Genomic DNA, 24,145 nt, shown 5'->3' with positions numbered 1-24,145 from the left:
CCTGTCTCGTGCCCAGTGTGCAAGGCCCCCGCAGGGCTTCACGCCCCGGCCAGCTGCCTCCCCACGCAGCCCTGTGCTTGGTGTGGACGTTGCCTATAACCTCTTCCCTTCTTTTGCGGTCCCCACTCCCACCCAGGGTGCTCCGGGACTTTGGATGGGCAGCTCCTGGCAGCCGGGCCCGCAGGTGTGTGTCGCTTGTCTCCTCTGTCTCTCCTCTTGTCCGCCAGCACCCCGCGGCTTGTCCACCCTAACTCCGCCGCCCCCAGTGGCGGGGCAGAGCTTTCTGCCAGTCTGATGATTTCTTCTGTTCCCCAGGGTCCCCCCGGTGTTCCTGGACCACCAGGCCCCCCCGGAATGCCTGGGTTACAGGTAAAGGGGGCGAGTGAGGCGACTCGGAGGTGGGATGTTGGGCTCGTGCTCCCACTCTGTGCTGGACCCAAATGCAGTGCTCCACCTCCCAGCGCACATGTCATTTCTCTCTCCTTTGTCATGCTCTGCAGAGTGTGGAGGAGACCCCTCTGGTCCCATGGCGCAGGCTGTGTGCCCTCCCTGCCCTTTCTTGAGGAATGTGACGTTGTGTGCTGACCCAGGCACCCACTGACACTGTGCCCAGCTTAGCCTTGGTCAGCTGACAGGAACCCAGAACCTGGGTCTGATAAAAACCCTCTACAAGGACACCAGGCTCCATCATTTTGGAGCAGCAATCCACATTCATTCATGCAACTACTATTTTTGTACATCTGCTGTTTACCAGGCTCTGTTTTAGGTGCTGATGATGCAGCAGTGGATGAAAGTAAAAATCCCTACCCCCCTGGCGCTTGCATTCTAGTAGGAGAGACATAATAAGAAAGATAAATATGTTCAAAAGTGACATGTGCTAAGCAGAAGGCTAATTATAGCAGGGTGTGGGGATAGAAAATAGGAGGCATGCAGGAGAGACATTTGATTAAGGTGTTGAAGAGAAGATGGCATTTGAATCTAGACCTAAAGGCAATGAGGAATGAGCCAGAGAGGGAGTGCATTCCCAGCAGAGCCACAGGTCAAAGGCCCAGAGGTGGGAGTGTGCCTGGCATGCCTGGGACTAGAAATAGGCCAACTCTGTGTCTCACGTCCTTCATCTGTTAAGTGGCGATAATTACAGCGCCCACTTCATAGGGCTTTTGTATTAAACAAGTTAATACATTCAAAACACTGAGAATGAGCCTGGCACATGCTCAATGCTTAGATGGCATTAGCAATCATGACGCCCATGGCTGTTATATTTTCTGGGCATTCTCACATTCATTTGAGCTTTTCACCAAATCCAGTGGGAAGATGGTGAGGTCCCAAAGTTACAAAATCTGAGAAGTGAGTTGTCTTTTCTGAGGTCATCCAGTGGGGACTTGGCAGGGTCTTTGGGGGCCTTCCTTTGGGGAAGACTTCAGGATACTTCCCCAATGATTTACATACCAGGCCTCATTTTCCAGAGATCCCAGGAGACATAGGCAGTGGCTTCTGCCTGTCTGGCTCCCAGCTTCTGAAGGAGCAATTCCCACCTGAAGAAATAGTACAGTCACACGAAAGCTTTTTACAAATGACCACCCCCTCCCCGCCCTTGATGATTTTATTCATCACCTCTCCCCACCACCCAGGCCTGAGAATCTGCACCCATGAGCCCCACTGCTGATGTGGCCCGTGGGCCCATTCTTTCTGTCACTGAGCCTCATGACCAGAGCCATCTCCCGGTCCCCCATGCCAGCCACAGCTACCAGTGTGCCCACTTCTTGCTGCCTGGCTGGGGACAGAGCGCTGTCTGCAGGAGGCTTGCAGTTTGAGGAAGCCTGGGTCTTTTCCAATGACCCATTACCAAGCGCACACTATGTGCTGTCAGCCCTGCCAAGGCCTGCTGGTGTAACCAGGCAGAAAAGTGACGTGACAGCTCAGTCTGGGCCCAGGCTTCAGGTCTCACAGACCCAGTGCTGCAGACCAAACCGAGGCTGCTGCTAATGAATGGGCACCTGCTGGTGCCAGGCTGAGTGCAGGTCCTCCTGGCCAGGTCGTCTCCTGCAGTCCTTTCAAGGAAGGGAGAGGCCAGGGACTCCTCTCTTCGAGAGCAGGAACAGGTTTAGAAATACACAGCGTTTACTTGCCCTAGTCGTGTGATCTCGTGTAAGCTACATCCACTTCACAGAAGAGGAAACTGAGGCACAGAGGTTAAGAAATGTATCAGGGACCTTATAGCTAGCGGATAACTTCACTTCTACAGTGGAGCAACAGCTGGGATTTAGTGCTGGGTGGGCAGGAAAAGAAAATCACAACTTAGCAGGCTTGAACTAACACACGGCACTGGAGAGTGGAGCAGGGGTGAACGATAATTTAAGGGCATAATTACAATTAACATGTTCAAGGTGTTTTCTCAGTGCTGGATGCTGTTGTAAGCACTTTACCCTATTAACTCATTTAAGACACAGAATGAGCAGGACTGAGTGATGTGCGGTGGAGGGGAGGGGGCATGGGGGGTCATGCAGAGAGTGGGCAGGGCAGGGGTAGGGGAGGGCTGACTCCAGGTCTATCTTGGGCCTGGCAGAACCTGGCCTGAAATTGGGTGACTGGTGGGGGCCGGTGGTGTTCCTGGGAGCTGGGACTTAAAGGGAGGCCAGCTCTCAGCGAAGGCCGAGGGAGAGCCGGGCAAGCAGCCGTGCATTCACTTGACACGTGTTTAAGACAAGCCTCCTCCATGTCGGGCACAGGGTGTTTAAATGGGACACACTCCCTGCCTCCCTGCAGGAGTTAATGTGCAAGTGTGCACTGTGGGTCTGCAAGGTGAACAGAGTCTGGGTGGCAAACAACTCTGGTGAGCCTCCCTCCCAAGCCTCCCCACAAACTACCCCTGTTTTATAGAAAAGGAAACTGAGGCACTGAGTTTTCGTTTCCCCAAATAACCTGCCCAACATTATACAGGTAGTTGAATTTGCACCTTCTAGGCCCGGCTCCCACACCTCCGCCTTGCTGTGTAAACAGCGTTCAGGGATGATGCTAAAAGGGTGAGGGTTAAGAGAAGGTTGGAAACCAGGGGTCCTCACTCTGGGTCTCACCCCTCTGCCTTGCTCCTCCTGTGACCTTTGGCAAGGTACTTACCCTCTCTGAGTTCTTTTTCCGGTTTTAAAGGTAGACACCCAGCTCCCCAAGATAGCCAGCCGATGCTTACTTGAGGAAATCAGGAACAGTGCTTAGCACAGAAACAGTAGTCACTTGGTAGAGGAGCCCTCCGCCCACTTTCTGACCATCCCCTGACACGTGTTGTGGGGGTGAGGCTGAGAGGGTGGGAACTCCCTTGGGCCTCTTCAGCTTCCCCTACAGTCTGGAGGTTTAAGCCAAGACTGCACATTAGCCTTGTGCAGCCAGGGCCCTCCGTTCTGTAAGGTAAGGGGAAGAGCTGGTGGGGATGCTGAGGATAAAGCAGGGTGACATGAGACCGGAGAGGGGTCCACTCATGGTGTCTCTTGATGGCTGCAGGGTGTGCCTGGGAACAACGGTCTGCCCGGACAGCCTGGGCTGGAAGTGGTAGGTACCAGCCAGACTCTCCATCCAGCCCCCGCCCTCCCCAGGGTTGAGCTTGCCTTGCCAGCTCCCTTAGCTGCAGTCGGGGTCCCTCTTCTCTCCCTCTTCCCAGGTTAGAAGCCCTGGGTGGCACGTGACTTCCCAAGTTTCCACTTAATGCCTTAAATCTCCACCCCTGCCCCCACCTGCCTGAGCCTTCCCATCTGTCTTTGCAGGGATCCTTACCAATTGAAAGGCGTCTGCTTCAGGTAAGAGTACGAGGGAGGAAGGAGGACCTGGCTGGGTGTCTCCTAAGGGGGCCTCTGTGCTCAGCCGTGTGGCCCCGCACAGAGAGGGCAGCTAGTGGAGCGCTCTGTGGGGACGTGTGTTCCAAGCAAGTGTCCAAGAGGGTCTAGAGCAGTGCCTGGCTCAAAATAGAGCCTCTGTCAGTATCTGCTGAATGAAGCCCACAGTTTGTTTGGAATGAATGTCTCATTCATTGGACGACTGTAGGAGTCCTGCGAAGGTACTTGCGTGGTGGACACTACGGCAGCTCCAACCTGGAATCCTGCCCGCAGTAGCCACTGTGGAGCCTTGCTCCACCCAGCCACACCTGGGCCGGGCCCAGCGGCTTCCAAAGCAGGGTGGGAAGGGGCCTGCGAAGCGCATGTTCTGTGATGACGCGGGAGGGCAGCGTGGAAGGCTTCAGTGGTCCTCTGATGAATCCAAAAAGAATCCAGGGAGGAGATGGGATTTGAGAAGCAATTCTCATGTTGCAAGAAAGGGGGCTTGGGGTCTGGTAGGCGAGCAGGCCTGTGCCAGGGCCCCACCCATGGGCTGTGGCCTGGTGGAGCCTCCCAAGCTGGGAGCCAAGGGTAACGCCCCTTCCTTGCTCAGTCACCTCTAGAGATAAGACCTGGATTATTTCCCCCTCCAGCTCGGCATCCTTGGGGGCCCCTCCCTTAAGGGGCCTGCAGATCCCCTGGTCCTGGCCATGAGCTTCTAACACTGGCCCTGAACCTCCCACGACCCCGGTGGCTCCTGGTCAGGACAGAGTATGGGGACTGCCTGTCCATCCACCCCTGTTCTGGACATTAGGAAAAAAAGCAGCCTGAGCAGCAGTTACTGTTTGGATCACAGGGGGGTGTGGTAATAACACCCCCAGCTCTTCAACCCTGGGCTTGAAGCAAGCCAGGATTCCTCTGAGTCCTACCTCTGAGCAAGTGATTGTATAGAATCTGAGATTTCTCCCTCTAAGATTTCATCTGGTGGCTTCCCGACAAGCGCCCTACAGAGGGCCCCAACCAGGAACTGAGTGTGGTCTGGAAAAGGGGTCAGAGGCACCCCCCCCCAGGGATATTGACCAGGATCCCCACTCACCACATGCACCCACTGCCCAGAGGAAGTCAAGATCTGTGGTCAGGGCGCCAGCTCTGGCCTCAGACAGGCCGGGGGCACGTCCTTGGACAGTCGCACCATCCCTGAGCACCGAGGCCCTCACCCCCAGAAGGCGTGTCATGCCCCTGCTTCCCTGTGCGTCAGGCTTGAGTGTGAGTGTGGGTGCGGGCCTATTCTGGTGGCTGGCACCATGGGTGCTGAGTCCATGACAGCCATTGTCATTGGGCTTTGTGGTGACCAATGAAGGTGGTGGGAGCAGGCGCTCCTGCCTAGGGGTCCAGGGACACTCTGCCATGCCATGGGTAGACTCGGGGCCTCCCCAATCCTCTGAAATTGTACCCTGGTTTTTAGCAGTGGGAGAGAACTTGTAGCTTCCATCAAACTCTCAGAGAAGCCTGTGACCCCAAAGGGGTTAAAATCCCCAAGTAAGCAGGGGACCCTCTTGTTGAGACGTCTTCAGGCCCAGCAAGCTGGGGAGCCCCGGACAGCAGAGACCTGCTGGGGAAGAGGGCAGGCCCCAGCCCTGAGGGTTGACGGCAGGGGGCTCCTCCTGCAGCTGCTTCCCTTGCTCCCTCGGGTGGAGAAGCTGCTGCTTGGAGCCAGCGTTTGCAGCCTGAATCCTCGTGCCGTGTCCTCACTGTGGGTGCAGGTTGCAGGCACAGGCGGGACAGATGGTCCCTCCACAGGCCCCTCCGCCTCCTCCCACACGCTGTCTGGAAGGTGGCTTTGGCATGGCCCCACCAGAGCTTCTTCCTGGAGGAAACTCAAAGCCAATTGTTGGGATTGGGTCCCCTGAGGATGGAGCAAAGCTGCCGCAGCGGCTCCTGATATGACTACGGAGAAAGCAGGCGTGGGCAGAGGCTGCCAGGCAGGGGGCCCCGCTAAGTTCGTAGTGGGGGTCCCCATTCGGCCTTTCCTGCTCTCCTCTAACCCTTTCCTTTCCTCAGGCCATCTGCGGGGACTGTGCCCAGGAGCAGACGGCCCACCCAGTAGCCTTCCTAGAAAAAGGACAGAAAGGAGACCAGGGCGTCCCTGGTGTGCCAGGCTTCGACAACTGTGCCCGGGTAGGAGGCTGCGCCCAGGGGTGAGCTGCGTGCAGGGGTGCCCCTGGCCGCCTCCCTGACAGACAGCCTTTCACTGCCCACAGTGCTTCGCCGAGCGGGAGCGCCCAAGAGCGGAGGAGCCCCGGGTGAGTGGGGCCCGCCACCTCTTCTGCCCTGCCCTGAGCTCCATGGGGAGGGCCCTGCTTGCTTACGCCACCATCTCTGCCCTGCTCCAGGGTGACAACAGCGAAGGAGATCCCGGCTGTCCAGGGAGCCCCGGCCTGCCAGGTCCTCCGGGATTGCCTGGCCAGAGAGGAGAGGAGGTGAGACCCTCATCTGGGCAGGGCCCCGAGGGGCTGGTGTGTCTGCTTGAGTGGCCCTCAGTTCCTGGGGGCAGTCTCCCTTCTGCCAGATGTCCTCTTGGGTTCTCTGGTGGCTCTATGTCTCTTGGGAGTCTTTCAGAGGCCTCAGGCCCCCCCAGCACCCCTTTTGCTCTGAACTTATCTGCTGTCCTGGCCACTGGACTTGTGGTTCTGGGTCCCTGGTCCCCATCTCAGCTCTCTGCTCAAATGTTGCATTTTATGTCTGGGGACACTTATCTGACCACCCCCTCCCTGCATCGCACTCATCACCCTCTGACATGCTGTGTTCCCTGCGTCGAGGGACATACCACAACTATGAGCCCCAACTGAGTGCCAGTGCCTGTTCTATTGGTTGCTGTCCCTCCCTCTGCTGGAATGTACGTGCCTCGAGGCAGGCTTCGTGCGTGTTGTTTATTGCTGTGTTCTCAGCACCTGCACCAGTGCCTGGCACATAACAGCTGCTCAGTAAATGCTAGATGATTGAATGAGCCGAATGAAAGGTTTAACATCAGCTCAACGGTCCTCCTCTGGCTATTAGTCACCCTCGGTTGATGCTGGTGAACTTGGAGGAAGGCCACAGAGACTCTGGCTCTGTGGGGCCTGAGTCCCTCCATCCATCTCCCCTGGCTTCCTTTGCAGGGCCCACCTGGCATGAGGGGTTCCCCAGGTCCTCCAGGACCCATTGTAAGTATCTGCAGTTTTCTGGCCTGCTTGAGATGCTCTCTGAGGGGGCAGAGTGCCCACGGTATTTGCGGGGACTGTGGACTCCCACGACCGAATCCCTGGAACTTGCCTGCTCCACCCTCATTGCCTGTGTTCCCGCCTGTGCCTCAGGGTGCAGCCTCGCTGCCCCATCCCCATGTCTACATCGGTGGGCAGGACGGCCTAGGCTTCTGGCTCATGGTTGTGGCATGCTGGCCAGGTCTCTCCATGCCCCCGTGACACCGTCCCTACAGGGGCTGGCTCAGCTGGAGCTGCCCTTTGTCCCTCCATAGGGTCATCTCTAGGACCAGTCTCCAAAGCCCCAGCCAGGGGCGGCTGCCCTGGAATTCTCTGTGTTGTTGATATGGCAGGAAATTAGAAGTGACTGGGAGAACTGAACTTACTTTTTTTTTTTTTTTTTTGGAGATAAAAACTAGCTGGTGGGAGTCATCTCAGAAGCAGGGAGCTGCCCGCCTGAGGCAGGTGGAGGCCAGGTCACAGGCCCCACACGCAGGGTGAAAGAAGCAGCTTCCAGCCTCCACTCCTGCGGGGCATCCAGTTAGACTCGGGGAGGCTTGGGAAGGCTGTCTGACTCGGGGGTGGGGGCTCTTTAGCATCTCTGCTGATGGCAGAATCCTTCTTCCTGGGGCGAGGCGAGGAGCAGATGTCTTCTGGGCCAGGATTTTCAACGAGTCTTTTTACCAGTTGCCTTGAAAATACTCCCACAACCTCCTCTCACCATGACCCCAGCCCTGGACTGTGCTTGTGAGAAGTGACCTGCTGTTTCTCCCACCAGGGCCCCCCAGGTTTTCCTGGTGCTGTTGGCTCCCCCGGATTGCCTGTAAGAACCTAGCGCTGCTTGACCTCCCTTCCCCCGCCAGCCAGGTCTCTGTGGCTTCTGCTTGTCTCCCCGTCATGCCGCGCCTCCCTCCTCCACTGTGTTTGTCGTTGTCCCCTGCAGGCAGGGTAGCTAACGACACAGGTCCCCCGAGGTCCCCACAGCGCGGACATCCTCCCAGGCGCTGACTTCTGCTCATTTTCCCTTCTCCTGCTTTCTCTCTCTCATCTTCTCCCCCCTTCCGTTTCCCTTTCTCTCCCACAATCCCACATCACTCCCCCTAAATCCTCCAGAGCTATTTTACCTTCTTATTTTAAGCTGGTGCCTCTAGGGGCCTCTTTATTCCTCCCTTCTCACTTCTGCCTCCTGCTTCTCCCACCTTTGGTGTTGACTGAAGATTTGCTGAAAGTAGTTCTTGGGGCCCTGCCAGGCGCCTGGCACAGAGCCCGGCAGAGATGCCAGAGCTTTAGGGCTTCACATTGCAGGCTGGCACAGGTCTGCTGCCCCGCTGTTTGGCAGGACCGTCCAGGGCACCCCCGCGATTTAAAAGCAGCCATGCTTGCACCTTCCCATCATCCTAGAGGAAACTCTCGGCTTCCTCCTCTCTCTCTCCTCTTCCTTGGCTCCGGCCCCAGTCTGCTCCAAGACTGGGCACGTGATGCCAGCCAGTTGGGTTTCTGGGTGTCGTGGGGCCCGGCCCTTCTGTGCCCAGGGCCTTGACCTGCTCCTTCCTCCAGGTGTCGTTAATTGCTCTGCCTTCGTCATCGTCATCGTCACAAGTGTGTTTATATCACCCTCGTCCTCACTGTTGCTCCTTCCCGGGTCACGGAAACTAACCTCCCGTGTGTGGGATTTCATGTTCCGCAGCCTGGCTCGCTCCTCCCAGGCCTCGTGATGGAGGCTCAGGGAGCAGGGCCCGGCCTTGTCACAGCTCCATCTGTCCCCAAGTCCCCATCCTGGCCGGACCCTGTCTGTTTCTGCTTGCTTGGGTGGAGGGGCCATCTGTCCGTCTGGCCATCTGTCTCATGCTGTGGAAAGGTTTGGGCGCCATCTCGTGAGGGCACAAGGGAGAAGGAGCAGACATGGCCCCTTAATAGTGTGTGGATCCAGGGTTGGGGTGAGGAGTCGGGGTAGGGGCTGGTGGTTCTGGCTTCGATTGAAATTGATATCCCTTTAACCCTGAGAGTGACAGGGACTGCTCTGTGGGGCGCCCTCCATGCCTTGATCAGGGGCTGGGACGGGGTGGGCCTGCACAGGTAGGTGTGGGGTGTCCGGTGATACCTTTTGGTGGCGAGCATCACTCTGGGGACACTTCTCCTGACAGTTGCCCCTCAGTGGGACCACGTGTCACCCTCCTGAAGGTGCACCCCAGACAGCCCCTGCCTGAGTGTCCCCTCCCTGGGGGTGGGGGATTCTCCTGAGAGTCACCCATAGGTGGGAGTTTATACTTCTGACAGTTACCCTTTTGGGGTAACCCCCATAGCCACCTTGCTGGGGACACTGGAAGGACTCCCAGCACCTCTACCTCTGCCTGGAATGGGAACAGGAGCTGCAGGGCAGGGGAGGAAACAGGGCCTGGGTGGGGCCCACCCTCCCCTGCAGTTTCTCATGATTTTTCTCTCCAAGGGTCTTCAAGGAGAGAGAGGACTTAGGGGCCTGACAGGAGAGAAAGGAGAACAGGTGAGAGGAAGCGGCAGGGGGTGGGCATGGGTGAAGGTCTGGGGGATGGCGGCCGCCACCGGAAGATGGAAGGTGGCTCTTTCTCTGAAGTTCTACCTCTCAGCCCTGCTGCCCTTCACCCTGGGGGTCCTCACATACCTTCAGGACCTCCGTGTGCCCCACCTCCTTGTCAGGGGTGCCTACCCCTTCCAGGGCCTCTCCCTGGTTCTCGGTGTCCTCTGTTCTGGGCCTTCATGGGCCCTGCCCTGAAGGTCCTGGGCAGGCTGTGCTTGTCCCCAGTCCCAGGCCTGTGGTGGGAGTCACAAGCAAGGGAGCCTGGGCCTTGCGGAAATGACCCACAGCGGGGCTGCACTGGGGTGGTGGGGATGGCACCTGCTGAATGGCCCCTCCCGTGTTCTGCCTCTGGCCACACTTCTGCCCAGAGAGGGGGAAACAAACATTTGGGGGCTGGTCCATGCTGTACACCTTTCTTTACAGGGTCCTCCAGGGCAGTCTGGCTACCCAGGTGCCATGGGGCCCCCAGGACTGCCTGTGAGTAAGGGGATGCTGGCTCTGGGGCTACAGGGTCTTGGGGGTGGTCAGGGCAGCACAGGGCTTGGGCAGTGCTCCCCGGGCACCCTCCTTCCAGGCTTTTCAGCCTGTGGCTCTGCTGGGTTGTGCAGGAAGATCCCCAGTTATAACCCCCCTGGTAGTATGGGTGGGCCCCAAAACAGAGGTGTCTCTGTTTTGGGCGCCTGCTATAGTCACTGTACATCAAGGGTCAGATTCTCAGAGCACTCTGAGAGGCCCAGGCTCTGGGGGGACTGAGGTCTGCCTCCTGGGGGGGGGGGGATTGGAGACAGTGCCCACGTGTCACCACACAGAGTCCTGCCAAGCCGGTGGGTGTGCTCCTGCTGTGCACTGCGGGCCTCCGTGGTGGGAGCCACAGCCGCCCACCTCCCGCTCCCCAGCAGCGCCCTCAGGGCTGTCTCTTCTGGGTGCCAGCTGCAGTCTCCGCCCCTCACATTACCGCTGTGACTGGCGGGCCACTGGGCTAATCCCCTTCTCTTTGCTGGCTTGTCAGGGCATCAAGGGGGAACGCGGCTACACCGGGCCCTCAGGAGAGAAGGGAGAATCGGTGAGTCTGAGCTGCGGGCAGGGAGGAGGGTTTCAAATGGAGTCGGCCTCTGCCGCCTCCACGCTGCTGACTAGAGATTTGCCAGCAGCCTGTGAAGGGGGGGCATGACCCCTGCTTCTCTGCCCCCTGAGCCGCCCCAGCTGTGTCTCAAGTAGTTCGTGCAGGCTGGTGCTGCAGAGGCGGAGGCTGTGAGGAGAATCGCAGCAGGTTGCACGGAGGCAGGCTAGCCAGGATGTCAGGGGAAGGGGCCAGTCAGCAGCAGGACAGCATCACCCCCTGCAAGGGCAGTGGGCGGGGGCTGGCCTGGGAGAGCTGGCCTGGGGCTCCAGCTCAGGTTCCCTACGGCCAGGCCTGTCCTGGGCGAACCCAGAGTCACCTTTGCAAAGTCAGCCTTGGCCAGGCCCCTGCCATGCAGGACCCTGGCTGTTACCAGATGAGGACACTGAGAGTCAGGTGGCGAGGTAGTGAGTTGGGGTAGAGCCTGAACTTGAACCCAAATCTATTGTGACAAACTCTTAAGCCCTAGTCTAGTATCCCCTCACAGGTGTCAGGAAGGTCCCGGTGGGATGCAGCCATCCCCGTTGTGCATCCATTCAGTAACAAATATTTCTCGTGGGTGCCACGCTCTGTTCTGAGGGCGCTGTGTAAGATCAAACAAGTAACTGCACACCTTGTCCTCATGGAGCTCACATTCCAGTGGGGGAGGCAGGTAACACACATGTAAATAAGCACATGGGATTATGGGAGAAAAGACTGTTGGAGAAAGTAGAGCGGGTAGGGGGGCTGGGCTGATTTGCAGGATGTCCTTAGGTAGAGGGGAGACTCCTCTGGGGAGGTGGTGTTTGAGCTGAGACCTGAACAGGGGTCAGGGGGCCACATGTTAGCTCTACTGGGAAATTTAGGGGGAGATGCTAGGGGTGGGGCCACCATGGGGATAACTTCACATCATCTAATGATTTGGTAAGATTTCAAGAGACCTAGAAGGGGTGGGGGAATGGTAGGCATTCTAGGTAAAAGGGATAGGTGTGCAAAGGCCCAGGGGTAGGGCTGCATAGAGTGTTTGGGAAATAGTGGTTGGACCAAGCAAGGGGAAGATAAGAAAAGGAAAGGGAAGTGAAGTAGGAAGAGCAGTTAGTTGGTGGCAACTGGCAGGACGCCTCAAACCTAGCATTGGTGGCAGTGCACCCCATTCACTTGGAGCCACGGGAAGTTTCAGAGCAGGAGGGCATTATTTGCGCTGTGCTGCAGGAAGAGAATATGGCAGCCATTACTGGATGGACTGGAGAGAGCCAGGAGTTGGCAGGGCGAGTTAAGAGGCTGGTTCAGTTTCTCAGGCAAGAGAGGAGAAGCCTGAGAGGGGGAGGAGTCCTGGTGGCTTAGCAGGGTGTCTCACCACGTCCCCCACCTCGACTGTGCCCGGCCCCTGATCGCCCATCTCCCCCAGTCAGAGTAACTGGTCTTGCTCCTTTGTCTCCCCAGGGCCCACCAGGATCCGAAGGCCTCCCAGGTTCTCCAGGGCCAGCAGTGAGTAAAGGAGGGGCAGGGGCATGTGGACACTGAACTCCCGGTCTCGGCCCTGCCTGGGGGTCTTAAAGCAGATTATTGAGTTCCAGCTACACTTTCTATGATGACAGGGTCCCCGAGGAGAGCGAGGACCCCAAGGGAACTCGGGTGAGAAGGGCGACCAGGTGAGTGACCACCAGGACCCAGCTTGCTATTGTGATGACAGTGGATGGTCATGTGGGGGACCCAGCCCCTGCCCCCCCATCTTTGAGTCGTCACCTTTCTCCTCATGCCCAGAGCCTCATCTGGTGGCCATCTTGGGCAAAGGGAAGGGAAGGTCCCATGGCTGGAGTGAAGGTCCTGTCACTCTCTCCACCTGGAGAGCCAGGCAGGAAAGGGCGGGCAGCACAGCAAACTGTCCCTTGTTTCTTCCCTTAGGGATTTCAAGGCCAGCCAGGCTTTCCAGGCCCACCGGTGAGTGAAGACACAAAGCCAGCTCTGTCTTGTGTGACCCCATTCAGGTGGGGCAGGCTTGACCAGGCCAGCCTGGAAAAGGATGGACCTGGGGGGGGGTAGGGAAGAGGCACCCGAGGGACAGCCTGGGTGGCCAGGCCTAATTCCAGGAGCCAAGACCTGGAAATCAGGGCCTCCTGGGTGGGCTCCAGCCCAGTAGTTCAGCCAGACAGAATTCTCCTGGGTGGTGTTTCTAGAAAGTCAAAATGCATCCTGTTAGCAAAATGAAGCACATGCAGGAGGAAGTGGAAAGGGAACTCCCTCTCCAGGCCCACTTTCATCGCTGCCTGCTCCTTTGTTGATATAGGGTCTCCCTGGATTCCCAGGCAAAGTTGGAGCACCTGGCCCACCCGGCCCCCAAGCGGAGAAGGTGAGCAGGGCCCCGAGTTGGGCATGGTCACAGATCTGTGCCATGCCGCCCCCAAGCACCTGCCCCAGGCCTTGCATCAGGCCTTAGGGGAATTGAGGACTGACTCAGTCACGTCAAGGATGGAGAGTGAGACCTCCAGGGTGAGCCAGCCACAGGGACCTGGTGCCATTCCTGCCTAGGAATGGCAGCTGAGCCCAGGATTCCCATTGGCCTCTGTGCAGGGAAGTTGCTTCCTGTTGGGAGATGGGGAATGGCAGGGTGGCAGGGGAGGAGACAGGTGGGAGTAGCTAGAGGTGGGTGATGGGAATGCCCAGGCCAGCCTCTTCCCCTCAAGGTGAGGCCAGCCATTGAGGAAAGGAGGGCAGCACTGGGCACCTGAGGCCAGCCAGCAGGAGCTTCTCTGGGGAGTGTTTGCCTCCTGTTTCTGACAATAGTAGAAAGAAACCAACCAGCCCAGAGGGTGTTGGCCCCTGGGAAGTCATGCTCAGGTTGTCCCCAAGGGCCAAGCCAGGGCAGCTGTGACAAGGCGGGGAAGAAGCAGCAAGTCACTACCCCTGCATTTGACTTGATAAGCTGTGGAGACTACTCTGCCCTGGCCTGGGGATGGCATCCCTGACTCAGTCCAAACTCTGGACCCCAGATGTAAGAGAGCGGTGTAAGAGGCTCCAAGGTTGACTTCTGGATTTGGGGTATGGGGGGAATCATGGCGTAGGGAGAGGGGGGCAGGAGGCCTGTGGCCTCACAGGAGCACTTCCCTCTGGAAGCACACAGCACAGCCTTTCAGAGCCGGGAGACCCTCACAGAAGGCCATCTTGGCCTAACTTACCACTGTTCAGGGGAGGAACTGAGGTACGAGAGGCTCGGGACATCTCAGGATTGTACAGAGAGAGCTACAGAGCTGAAACATCCCTCTCAACCCAGAGAAGCCCCCAGGCCTCTTGCTGCCTCCCCAGTCAGCGCCTGTTGGCTGGGGTTGAGGCAGCGGTGGGCGCCACCTCCTTTCCTTCTTTGTTGGAGACCCGTGGGCAGTCCTTGAGCCCTCTGCCAGCCCTCTACCCCAGGGCTGCCTGCTGTCCTTAGGCCTGTCATTGAGGAGAATCCCAAACCTCTGGCCAGGGGTTATCCAGCCTCCCTGTGGGGCTGACATTTCCTGGGGCTGTGCTGACCCCACCTGGTAGCTGGTGGCATTGCATTGCCACCCAGTGCTTTTCCCCCTTGCTGGGTCTCTAGCAAGTCACTGGTCCAGGGAAGCCACCCTCTCCACCCCAGGATGAACACGGCAGCCCTCCTCATCAATGTGCCTGCCTGCCCTCACTTCTCCAGTACACACTCTAGTTTGCAGATCTGTCATCACTCCATTTTTTAACCATCAATCGCTCCCCAGTGCCTATTACAGTGGGTTTCAGACTTTATGCTGCAGTCCCCAAGCCTTTTATTCCCCCACACAAAAGCTCATGTGAACCCTCAATCTAGCGACAGATGTAAGTGGAGCTGCTCTGGATAAGGCAAGCAGAGGGGTCCTGGAGTCCCACCCTCTGAGCCCCACTTCCTGTCCCTAGCTCTAAGGTTCCTTCGGGACCCCCCAGGGCTCTGAGAAGTGCAGTTTGAAAACCACACGTATGTCTGGTCATGTTTAAGATGATGTTCAGGGCCTCCAGTCAGACTCTCAACTTCTCTGGCTCTGTCCCCTGCCCCATCTCCCTTACCTCTAACCATCACAGGGCTCCCCAGACATCTGGCTAGGCTAGCCACAAGGCCACTGCCTTACCTTTATCCTCCCTCCCGCATGCCCCTCCCTCCTCCTCCACCCTCAGAGTCTCCATCTGGAGACACTCCTGTGACCCCTATCCTGACCCAGCCAGAGTGAGCCGCTCCCACTCTGAACCCCCGGGGCCCCGTAACTCACACAGGGCATGTGGGCCGATGCATTGCCCATGATCATGGGGAGCCTGTGGACAGCCAGCTCCTTGAGGACAGGGCCACCCTTTTCTCATCTGGGGGAGTCAGAGCACACGTCGTGCTGAGCGCCTTGTTAGGCCTGATGTGAAATGAACACACCTTCAGTGAGCACACACACTCCTGAGCGCCTGCCATGCCCACCCCGGGGCAGCCCTGAGGAAGAGGCTGGACCCAAGGGCCTTGTCCTTCCTCAAGGAGCAGTGCAGGGAAGGGACTGCTTTGCATATGAAGACAGAGCCTCTCGGGGAGTGCCATGTGGATGCATCCAGCTAAGCCATGACAGAGCAGGGGCAGAAGTCAGCTGTCCTTACCTCCAGGGTCCCCAGAGCTGGTGGCCCAGACCTTGGCACCAGGGTGGGGCAAGCCCTGCTGACTTTGTTGGCTCATTTCCAGGGCAGTGAAGGAGTTCGAGGCCCATCAGGCCTGCCTGGTCCCCCTGGGCCACCAGGACCTCCAGGGATCCAGGTGAGTGTGTGCCCGCTGAGCCCAATGGGAGTGCAGAGGTATGTGTGTGTGTGTGTGTGTGTGTGTGCACGCGCACACACATGTGCATGCACCTGTGTGTGTTTGGTATGAGGTGAGGATTGAATAAGGGGGAGGTGGTTGGTCTGGTCTCCCCTCTCCTGGGACTCCAGCACAGACATGCAGAAATGCTGATTTCCTGTTTCCAGGGCCCAGCTGGCCTGGATGGTCTGGATGGGAAGGATGGCAAACCTGGCATGAGGGTGAGATGATGGGCCCAGAAATGTACCCCCTTCTTCTCGTCCAAAAGCCAAAGTCAAGGGAACCCTGATGAAAGCAGCTAAAGTGCCCTCCCATACCTTCCCTCAGTCTGCATCTCCCACACCCCACCTCCCTGCTGGCCCCAGAACCCCTTGGTTTCCCACTTCCCCTGGTGCCCCTACCCATGTTGGATGAGCGGGGCCTCACCCAAGGCAGGACAGGGAATCCAGGCAACGCAGGAGACCAGGCTAGATGTCGGGAAGAGCAAGATGCACATGGGGAGCGTGTTGAACCTGGGGATTATGGCAAAGGGCAGAACATCAAAGTCAACCCTCTTCTGTGCCCTGAAGGAAAACTGAGGCCCAGCAAGGGTGCAGGATTCACTCAGGGTTCACAGGGAGTCAGCAGCTGAACCCCACTTTGATTCTCCCTTCTTCCCCAAGTGACATCCTTCCAACCTGGGAGGCTGGGGGAGGGGCTGGGGAAAGGGAGCCAGTGGTGGATGAGTTGGGGGTAACCTAGGTAGAGCTCATGTCTCAATGGCCCTGGTCTCATTTCTTAGGGGGACCCTGGTCCTGCTGGCCCACCTGGACTCATGGGACCCCCGGTAAGTTAAGTGGCAGGAAGCACCTGGGAGCTCGGGTGTCCCAAGCACAGCAGGTGCAGGCAGCCCCTGCCACACTTCCTGTGGCCCATGTCATGGCTTGGGATGGCTTTGATTTGTTTAACCTGAAGAAGGAGGTGTGGGAAGAGGCCTCTGCTTGAGGCAAGGGCAGGACAGTTCCCTGCTTTTTCTTCCAGGGCTTCAAGGGCAAAACAGGACACCCTGGCCTCCCAGGACCGAAGGTAAGGACCTGGTGCCTTCTGCCAAGCAATTTCCTCGGATCTCCCGGAGGCCTGGCACCAGGCAGAGGTGGCAGCCTAACCAGAGGAAGCATGCAGCCTGATGTGTGGCTGAGATGCCACCCCAACATTTAAGCCTCCAGGGGTCACCATCTTCCAGCCTGAGGGCATCAGAGGGGCAGATGGCAGGACCCCTCTGATGTGGAGTCCACTGGACTGGGAGGATCCCAGTGGACATGTGCTGAGTTCCAGTCACCCCTGTCTATTGTAGGGTGACTGTGGAAAACAAGGCCCCCCTGGCAGCAGTGGCCGACCAGGAGCAGAGGTGAGGCCTAGGGGTGGGTAGCTTTGGTTTCTGCTGTGTCTGGGACCATTTCTCTTACTTAGTGACAAAGTGGCGGCCTTTTCTCCTTGGCCTTCTGGGAATTCTGGTGGAGATTATACCCAACACTGTCCGTCTTGACCTTTCCTCCTTTAAGTTGTAACTGGACCCCTCCTGCAGGCTGATGGGTCACTCACCTAAAGGGCAGGGCCTAGCCTTCTCAGGCTGGGGTGCTGCTTTCCCTTCCTAATGCTCACTGTCAGGGCTGGTCCCTCCGGCCTGGCAAGTCTGGGGGGTCGGGGGCTCTACTTGTCCCTCTGACCCTGGCCATCCTGCCTTCTCTGCTCAGCCCTCTCACCTAACAGACCATGAGTGTCAATCTCTTTCTGGTCTTTCTTCCTTTTTCTGGCCCCTGCAGGGCGAGCCTGGTGCCATGGGACCCCAGGGAAGACCCGGCCCCCCTGGCCATGTTGTGAGTTCAACTGTTCCCACCTCTGCCTCCTTCTGAGTTAGGACTCTGCGGGGGCCAGGTGGTGGGCAAGCTGGCGATGACCTGCAAGAGCTGGCACAGGAGCACCCCCGCCACGAAGAACTGGCTATGATGGGCTTTGCACTCACCGCATCCAGTGGTTCCAGGCTTTTTGCCATTTTCTTATTTTCTGGCGCTTTTGAGTTTACTGATCACACAAAGATCATTCAGTTATTTAATAAATAATTGTGGAGCACCTGCTCCGTGCCAGGCGCAGTGCCAAGCACTGGGCTAAGGCAGTGAGTGAGCTAGAGCAGGTCCCTGGGTTCCAGGGCTTCCAGGCAGACACAATAAACAAATTAAGGTGGAGGCATCAGGCAGTGATGGGCTGTTACCAGGAGAGATGGGAGGCAGCTTTGGAGGAGGCTTCCCTGGAGAAGCGGCATTGGACCAGGCCTCAGTGGCAGAAAGGAGCGGCTGTCTCTGCAGTCTGGGGCAGTGGGTGGGGTGGGTGGACACAGCCAAGGCAAAAAGCATAAGCAGGGAGGGCTGGGTGTGTTTGGGGATCCCGAGGTCAGTGCTGCGGGAGAGGGGGGCTTGTGAAGGGTGTGAGTGGGGCTGGGAGGCTGACCACGGTGCAGACTTCAGAGGCGGGGTACCTTGGAGGTGGGGGACTGGGGGCTCTAGTGGAAGCAGATGAGCTGGGTAGCAGTGGGTGGATCTGACCCATGCTTGGAGGTAGAGGTCACACTAACCACCTGGATGGGAGGGGCGGGGGCAGCAGAGAGGACTCAGGACGATGGCGCCGTTTGGCTTGGGCAGCTGGATACGTGGGTGGTGTATTTACTGAGACAGAGCATCTCGGAGAGGATATTAACTAAGCAATGACGAATTTTCCATCTACTTTACTCATTAGTAACAGAGACGACTGCCAATGGGTGCTTTTGATCAGTGTGGGGGCCCTGAGTTGTAGGGCTCCAGGGAAGAGAGAACACACTGGTATTTTCTTACAGCCCCATTGTGGTGGCTGGGAATGTTAACTATCTTTCATCACCCAAATAAGGAACACTCAGGTCTTCCTCGCTGTGTTTATGGATCTCCGGAGTCCAGAAGCCCTGGACTGGGGCCCTCAGGTCTGGTCCAGTCCGCTTCAGGTTACAGATGAAAAGAGTCACATGCTGAGGACTGTGTCCCCACTGGGCGGGGGGGGGGTGAGATGAGGGGGTGCAGGGCTGCTCCTCTCACCTCTGTCCCTCCAGCACAGCCCCCTGCTATGAGCCAGGCCCAGTGCTGGGCATTCCTGCTCCAGAAGACCTGGGATTAGTAGAACAGAGTCTTCTAGAACTTTCCATCTGGGAATGCCCTGAGGTTGAGATGTAGCTCTGGCCTGAGATCTGGCATTTGACTGTGCCTCAGAGGTGAGGCTGTGGATAGCTGGGGAGGATTCAGACACAGCCAGGCCAGGCAGGTGGATGCACCTGTGGGTTTGTGTCTCACTGCCCTCCAGTGGCTTGGAAGGGTGTGGGAAGAGAGGGAGCAGGAGCCCAGGGGGGCCTAAGTGCCAAGCTTACACCTTAACCCAGTGGACGCTGGGGTTGGCGCTGAGCCCCTTCCTCTGACCTGCTGCTCAGATCCCCAGCTCCTGATCTTTATCTCTCAGAACAGAAGGAGGGGAGCCCCTGGTAATTAACTCCCTTGGGCCACTGCCCTATGCTCTTGGCCTCTTGACCATGGCTCCCAGACCACCCCCTCAGCACAGCCCCAGATGTGCCTCTCACTATGCCAGGCGCGAGGGCCTATGCCCTCCAGGATCCGGCCCTCAGCTCTGCACAAATCTGTCAGAAACCCAGGTGCGAGACCAGAGGGGAGGGAGGATTTAAGGATGAGAACGGAGCAGCTGACGTCCCTCTGCCTCCTGGGGCCTGGTGCTTCTTTCCTCCCCACTGACTTCGTCACTCCCTAGGGGCCACCAGGACCTCCAGGCCAGCCGGGCCCAGCAGGGCTCTCTGCGGTGGTGAGTGACATGCTTCCCTCGTCCCTCTCTCCCAGGCGTCCTTCCAGAGGGAATGGGGGCTGGTGCAGAGAACAGTTTGTCCCCATCCTCCTCCCTCCCTAGCACCAGAGAGCTCCCCAACAAGCAAGAGGTGACAGTCTTCAGAGAGGCTGGACACTGCTGCTGGTCCCAGCCCCATGCTTAGGCAGAGCTGTCCCCCTGCAGGGGGTAGGCTCAGGCATGGAGGATATGGCATATGATGGGAGGTCTGCCTATGTGGGGTTCACTTTTCCCTCACTAACACCCCCCTTTTCTCTAGGGCTTGAAAGGAGACCGGGGAGCCACTGGAGAGAGGGGCCTTTTAGGCCTTCCAGGCCAGCCTGGCCCACCTGGACACCCTGGCCCCCCGGTAAGACCACCCTCCTGCAGCACAGCCCTGAGAGGACCAGTGCTTTGTCAGCTGAGTGCAGCCCCGCATGCCTGGGCTCTGGGGAAGGGCAGGCTGTTAGCATGGACAGAGCAGCCCGGAGCTCACGCTGAGAATCCCTTCATACGGGGGAGCAGAGAGCAGCCCTGGGCCCAGCTGCTCCAGATGCACACCTGGCCACTGCCCCCCACCACCAGCCAGCGCCACTAGGTGTCAGAGAGGAGACGGCCCTGTTTCCTCCCCCTTCCCCAGGGAGCTTGTTGGTAAGCACAGAAAAGTCTGTAAATGTCAGGAACCAGAAACGCGGGACTTTCACTGTCGCTTTCTCAGCAACTCGGGAATCGCTCCTCAGTCTCACTAATGTTTAACACTAAGAGCTGTGACATATTGGTCACTGATGAATGCCAAAGAGTGAACCAAGTGTGACATTTTGTCACTTAATCTGCACCACGACCTTACTGAGTAGGTTTGATGGTCCGCAAGGCCCAGTGGGCTGTTCATGACACGCCGCTGGTGGGCAGAGCGCACGTCTCTGCTCAACTCCTCTTCCAAAGGCCCCAGGCAACAGGCTGCACCAGGGGGAATGGATTGCCAGTCTATGGGGTGCTGAGCAGGAACCCCTGGGTCAGAGGGCTTTCCACCACAGCCTGCTTTCTTCTTGGAGCAGTGGCAACGGCCTGGGGCTGGTGGCCTGCAAAGGGGTGGATGAGTCCAGCCAGTGCAGGGGTGATGGATGACTCAGCCCATCCGCGGGGAAGGCCCAGTCTCGCCTCCTACTCAGGTTTCTACAATGAACCCTAAGCAGCTCCTTCAAGCCTCAGTGTCCCCTGCTTATAGCCCAGGAGCCTCCGGCCTGGGATGAGCCTGCCAGCTGTGCAATCACAGCTTCCTCCTCCCGGCATCCCACCAGCACCGCGCTGGGTTAGGAGACACCTCTCCTGTCTGGGGGAGGGAGCAGACTCAGGCTCACCCTGGCTAATTTCTGGACGCTCAACCCAGACAGAGGTTCACAGTTTATGCCTCCTCTGGGCAAACATTGAACATACATGCAGAGGAGTGTGTGAGATGCCAGGATCTCAAGCAAAGGGCGAGGCAGGTACAGTGTGCTCTTCCCAGTAGAGCTGGAGTGGGAGGGTTACAGGAGCTTCCATGTGGGGCCCTGGGGCCAGGCTGGGGTGTGGGGTGGGCGTCTAAGTTTCCATGACCCGAGAGTGTCAGAGCAGAAGGGGAGGATCTTGGCTTCTTGGTGGAGCAGGGGGGCTGGTGGCCTGGTGCCCAGGCAAGCGGGTGCCGCCAGCTGGGTGACTCGCATCACATCTCCATCACTCTCTCCTCAGGGTGAGCCTGGAGCGGACGGCGCAGCTGGCAAAGAGGTACTGTTGTGCTGTGCTGCTTCTTTTCCCTTGGAGAAGCGTCTTGCTCCTTGCCTCCCCCTCCCCAAACCCCTCCATTCATTCAGTAAGCGTTCCCTGAATGCACAGATGATCTCTGGACAGACACCCAGAAGACTGTGCCCCTGTCCTCTGGGGAGGGGAGCTGGGGACTAAGGGACCAGGATTTGAGCAAAACTGTCTTCACTATTTTTTTTAACCATGTACTTGTTGAAAAAGAGCCAATAATAATAAACTCCAAACATTTCCAGGCCACCTGCTCTTGCGGGGCCATCCAGTACACCAGACTGGCCCTTTTATTCTCACTTCTCACCTCTTTTTGTCTGTGACCAGGGACCCAACCAACATGATCACACAAGGCAAGGCCCGAGGGGACATGACTCCCCCTTCCAGCTGTCGTGCTCACACACAGCCCAGCAGGACATGGCCCAGAGCCTCTGGAAGATGGTCCTCCTTGGTGCCTCCCCAGGATGGCTTGGAGGTCCCTCCCAGACTTAACCTCTGACTTTTGCTTTCCTTCAGGGGCCTCCTGGAAAACAGGGACTCTATGGATCTCCTGGCCCAAAGGTGAGTGGGCACTGGTGGATCTGAGAGGAGAAGCCTGTGAGTTGGCTAAGCCTAGCTGCTGACTTCAGTGGTGGAGAGGAGACCCAGGAAGTCCAGTGGGCAGAGAGAGAGTGGACAGACCTCGGGCAAGCTCATCTCTAAACGTCTTACACGGGGCTGATCCTGGGAACTTAGCTCTGGTTGGGAGAATGGAAATGCACTTGATTCAATCATTGGTGGGTTGATTGATTGGCTCCTTCTACAACCCTCTGCTTGATCTTGCTTATATTCCAGGTGCTCTGTCCCAGGCTTGGCTGAACAGAGGTCCCTGAACAATAGGGTTCATTAAGTCCAGTCACACAGTAGAGTATGGGGAAAAAACCCACAAAACTAGACACAGCACTGTGGGAGCAGAGGGGAGAAACACCCAATTCAGCCTGGGAGTTAGAGAAGCGGGACAAAGAACAGAAGCATTTCTGCTGAGTAGGAGGAGTGCCCTGGGAGGGGGGAGCGCTCACAGGGAGGGAGGAAATGAGTAAGAGAACTGCAACCAGGGAGGTCTGGCTGGAGCTGCAAGGGCAGGGCTATGAGGCTGGAGAGGATGTGATCAGGGCTACATGGTAAGTGATCCTGAATGCCTGGCCAGGGAATTAGGCCTTTATCCTGAAAGCAGTTGGGCTCCATCGGAATCTTCTAAGCAGGAGTAACACCAGGAGAACTGTCTTTTAAAAGGACCATTCTGGGGGCAGTGAGAAGAGGCAAGCTGTCAGGAGGCTTTGACCACAGTCCAGAAGGAGATTCTGGGGTGGGTATGGGGGGGTGATGGAGAGAAAAGGGCAGACTGCTGTGATTATCATGAGGTTGATTGGACAGTTCTCGACAATGCTGGACTGACTTCCTTTTCTTGTAGGGTGATCCTGGGCCTTCAGGACAGAAGGGCCAAGCAGGAGAGAAGGGACGAGCTGGCAGTCCTGGTGGGCTTGGCAAGAGTGGCTCCATGGGGCCTGTTGGGCCGCCAGGTCCTGCAGGAGAGAGGGGCCACCCTGGATCTCCGGGCCCTGCAGGAAGCCCCGGATTACCCGGGGTGCCTGGCTCCATGGTAAGGGGGAGGCTGTCTCACAAGCAGGCATGTGGGAGGAGCATGGACATTTTAGAAGCTACTGCTGACACTGCCGAAACGAGCCTGACTCCTTTATGGATGGCTTTTCACCTGTGTGTGTGGTGAAATGGGGGGCCCCTCTTTCCCCTAAAATGTACTGATGTACAAAATATATTGTACCATTCCAGAGGAGTTAGGACACTGGGTTAAGTGTCTGCCCTCCTCCCCATCCTTTATTTCCATAAAGTCTATTCCCAGAGGGAGGGCACCAGGCTGGGAAGTTTAATTGAGGCAGGTTTTCTTCTCTTTCCTTAGGGAGACATGGTGAATTATGATGAAATCAAGAGGTTCATCAGACAAGAGATCACTAAAATGTTTGATGGTAATTGCCAGACGGCTGGGTGACAGTGGGTGCTGTTTGTCCCTCCCAGCTGCTTCTCCGCCCCACCCTGGCCTCCTTTTCAAACTCCTCCCGACTCACCCCTGCTCCCGCCCACTTACAGGCTTCTGTTCAAGTAGACTTCAGACCTTCCTGGTCACCTGTTCTGTTCAGAGATAAAATGATTCCCTCCTGCCCTCCCCGAGCCCCCACTGGAACAAAGGAGACAGACAAGAAAATTGATATCAAACGAGTCTGCATGGAGTGAGCTCTAAATAGAGGGGCGAGCAGCATCTGTAAGATGGCTGGTGTGGCTTATAAGCTTTCTTCCTGTTCACCTGTTCCTCCAACACCACTGTGCTAGGGACGGGGGTAAACACAGACCCTGTCCTGAAGGGGTCAGACACCTTGCTTGGGAAGTCGACCTTGAAATGCTGTGTCAGACTGGTGGCCTGTCTGCAGCAGCTGCAGTCATTCTGGGTCCCCAGGGCACCCTGTGACTGTCCCTGTCCTCTCTCACAGAGAGGATGGCTTACTACACCTCCAGGATGCAGTTCCCCATGGAGATGGCAGCATCTCCTGGACGACCAGGGCCGCCAGGAAAGGATGGTGCTCCGGGCCGGCCAGGCGCTCCGGGGTCACCTGGACTCCCTGGTCAAATTGGCAGAGAAGGACGGCAGGGCTTGCCAGGAATGAGAGGTAACTCTGGGCTCTTGTTCCCAACGTGCATGTACAGCTCTTCGGAGCAAACATGAGTATTGCAGGGGCCTGATGTGTATATATTCGCATGTGTGTATGTTCAAATAATCCGACTGGGTATGTCATTCTGCTCAGGGATGGGACTTATTTTATTTCTTTTGTTCCAGGAATGCCCGGTACCAAAGGTGAAAAGGGGGACATTGGCGTTGGCATTGCAGGAGAAAATGGTCTCCCTGGCCCCCCAGGTAGG

General features: G+C 57.5%; 1 protein-coding gene across 9 annotated transcripts in view; it reads left to right on the top strand.

Moving 5' to 3' along the window:
* Positions 1-24,145, top strand: part of COL16A1 (collagen type XVI alpha 1 chain) — a 57,921-nt gene that overhangs the window by 32,695 nt on the left and 1,081 nt on the right. For 6 of the 9 annotated variants that reach the window (XM_037500951.2, XM_037500950.2, XM_037500949.2 and 3 more), the window contains 30 exons: positions 137-184; positions 316-369; positions 3,496-3,543; positions 3,756-3,788; positions 5,865-5,981; positions 6,065-6,106; positions 6,197-6,283; positions 6,962-7,006; positions 7,821-7,865; positions 9,489-9,542; positions 10,020-10,073; positions 10,606-10,659; positions 12,139-12,183; positions 12,294-12,347; positions 12,601-12,636; positions 12,983-13,045; positions 15,398-15,469; positions 15,676-15,729; positions 16,290-16,334; positions 16,529-16,573; positions 16,842-16,895; positions 17,311-17,364; positions 19,325-19,375; positions 19,674-19,763; positions 21,119-21,154; positions 21,695-21,739; positions 22,629-22,817; positions 23,133-23,199; positions 23,719-23,895; positions 24,063-24,140. In XM_037500951.2, the coding sequence (XP_037356848.1) occupies positions 137-184; positions 316-369; positions 3,496-3,543; positions 3,756-3,788; positions 5,865-5,981; positions 6,065-6,106; positions 6,197-6,283; positions 6,962-7,006; positions 7,821-7,865; positions 9,489-9,542; positions 10,020-10,073; positions 10,606-10,659; positions 12,139-12,183; positions 12,294-12,347; positions 12,601-12,636; positions 12,983-13,045; positions 15,398-15,469; positions 15,676-15,729; positions 16,290-16,334; positions 16,529-16,573; positions 16,842-16,895; positions 17,311-17,364; positions 19,325-19,375; positions 19,674-19,763; positions 21,119-21,154; positions 21,695-21,739; positions 22,629-22,817; positions 23,133-23,199; positions 23,719-23,895; positions 24,063-24,140 (1,936 nt within the window). The remainder of the gene's footprint in view (positions 1-136; positions 185-315; positions 370-3,495; positions 3,544-3,755; positions 3,789-5,864; positions 5,982-6,064; positions 6,107-6,196; positions 6,284-6,961; positions 7,007-7,820; positions 7,866-9,488; positions 9,543-10,019; positions 10,074-10,605; positions 10,660-12,138; positions 12,184-12,293; positions 12,348-12,600; positions 12,637-12,982; positions 13,046-15,397; positions 15,470-15,675; positions 15,730-16,289; positions 16,335-16,528; positions 16,574-16,841; positions 16,896-17,310; positions 17,365-19,324; positions 19,376-19,673; positions 19,764-21,118; positions 21,155-21,694; positions 21,740-22,628; positions 22,818-23,132; positions 23,200-23,718; positions 23,896-24,062; positions 24,141-24,145) is intronic. The other 3 variants (XM_037500953.2, XM_037500954.2, XM_037500952.2) reach the window with 3 other exon arrangements.

The sequence above is a fragment of the Talpa occidentalis genome, unplaced genomic scaffold (assembly GCF_014898055.3).
Source record: "Talpa occidentalis isolate TD23 unplaced genomic scaffold, MPIMG_talOcc4v2.1 talOcc4.9, whole genome shotgun sequence".
Classification (NCBI taxonomy): Eukaryota; Metazoa; Chordata; class Mammalia; order Eulipotyphla; family Talpidae; genus Talpa; species Talpa occidentalis.
Note: the sequence above shows the minus strand (reverse complement) of the source record. Positions and strands in the feature narration are given on the sequence as shown.